Source organism: the organism of the source record quoted next (genome assembly GCF_019968955.1).
Source record: "MAG: Porospora cf. gigantea A chromosome Unknown PgA_NODE_10557_length_1190_cov_3851.97, whole genome shotgun sequence".
Classification (NCBI taxonomy): Eukaryota; Apicomplexa; class Conoidasida; order Eugregarinorida; family Porosporidae; genus Porospora; species Porospora cf. gigantea A.
Window position 1 is genome coordinate 1 of NW_027151254.1, and position 1,190 is coordinate 1,190.

The window sequence follows — 1,190 nt, forward strand, 5'->3', positions numbered from 1 at the left end:
CCCAGTCGGAGGGACGGGATTCCTTCCGCAGGTTGGCCCTCTTTTGGGCCTCCTCCTTCCATTTCCGGTGTAGTTGGGCCAGACTGAGGACCTTTTCTTCCTCAGAGAGGTAGCGCTCCTGGCGCTGAAACTCCCCTCGGCTCTTCCGCAGTTCCTGGTACTGGTCCTCGTCCTTGAAGACCCCGGGGACCGGTCCTGCGGCAGGCCGGTCGGCCGGAGGGATGGGTCTCCCAACCTCGAAGGATGGTGGGTTCATCGCGAGCCCGTCGATCCCGGCGGAGCGGATGACGGGGTAGGCCACGAATACCCCGAGAGGAGGCGGTGATTCGTAGGCGGAAAAGGTAACCGCAAGTAGCGCCCAATCGTAGGCGTGTGGGTCATCCGCGACCCACGCCAGCGCGTTGCTTGCGGTCGGGAGTGGCCCTTCCATTCCTCCAGCTAGGGGGAGGGTGCCCTCGGGAGTTCCCCGAGATCCGCCTGTCCGGGACTCGGGGAGGGCGTGGGCCCGTGGGTCCGGAAGGGAGGTCGTAAGTCTCCCCTGCGACCCGGGGGCGGGTGTTGGTCTGTTCCATCCTTCTCCTTGACCACTAGCCGAAAGCGAACTGTCCCGACCGCAGTCTTGGGGAAGGGACGAGTTCGAAGGGCCGCGTTGGGGCGGTTCTGGTTGGGGTCCGTAGTGTCGTTCCGCCCCACCGGGCGGAATCCCCCTCGACGGGTTGGAACGTTCTAGGTGTAACGCGCCCGCGAGGGCGGGTTCCGCCTGAGAGGCGGAGATCGGATGCGGCCCCAGAGAGGTCGTCGCAACGGCTGGGGTTCGACAAGAGGAAACGGGCCCGGAGCTTTGGGAGGCCGTGGTGGCGGCTCCCGGCGCGGGGCCGGCATCGGGGGTCGTGCTAGGTCGGGTTTCCGTCCCTCCACAGGTTGGGGCGGGCTTCTGTCCGGGTTCCCCGTGTGGCAGAGCGCTCGTCTGGCCACACGTCTGACTTGCGGGAACCGCGGGAAGGCTCAGTAGTCGTCGCAATTCCCCGACGGTAATTGTGACGGTCGCCGCGTTGGCTTCTGCTTCGCGGGGTAGTTTGCCGTCGTCGCACAGACTTTTCCGAGTCACCGGACCAGTTGATCGGTAACAGGACGTGGAGTCTTGTTCCGAACGAATAATTTCGGAGGGCTGTGCGGGACGCCGCAGGTAC

General features: G+C 65.5%; 1 protein-coding gene across 1 annotated transcript; it reads right to left on the reverse strand.

Moving 5' to 3' along the window:
- On the reverse strand, nt 1–430 carry KVP18_005253 (uncharacterized protein; the record flags this gene model as incomplete). The annotated part of the gene is made up of 1 exon (XM_067949652.1): nt 1–430. A coding segment is annotated over one exon (430 nt), but the record flags the coding sequence as incomplete, so codon positions are not given.
- Nucleotides 431–1,190: the final 760 nt, after the last annotated feature.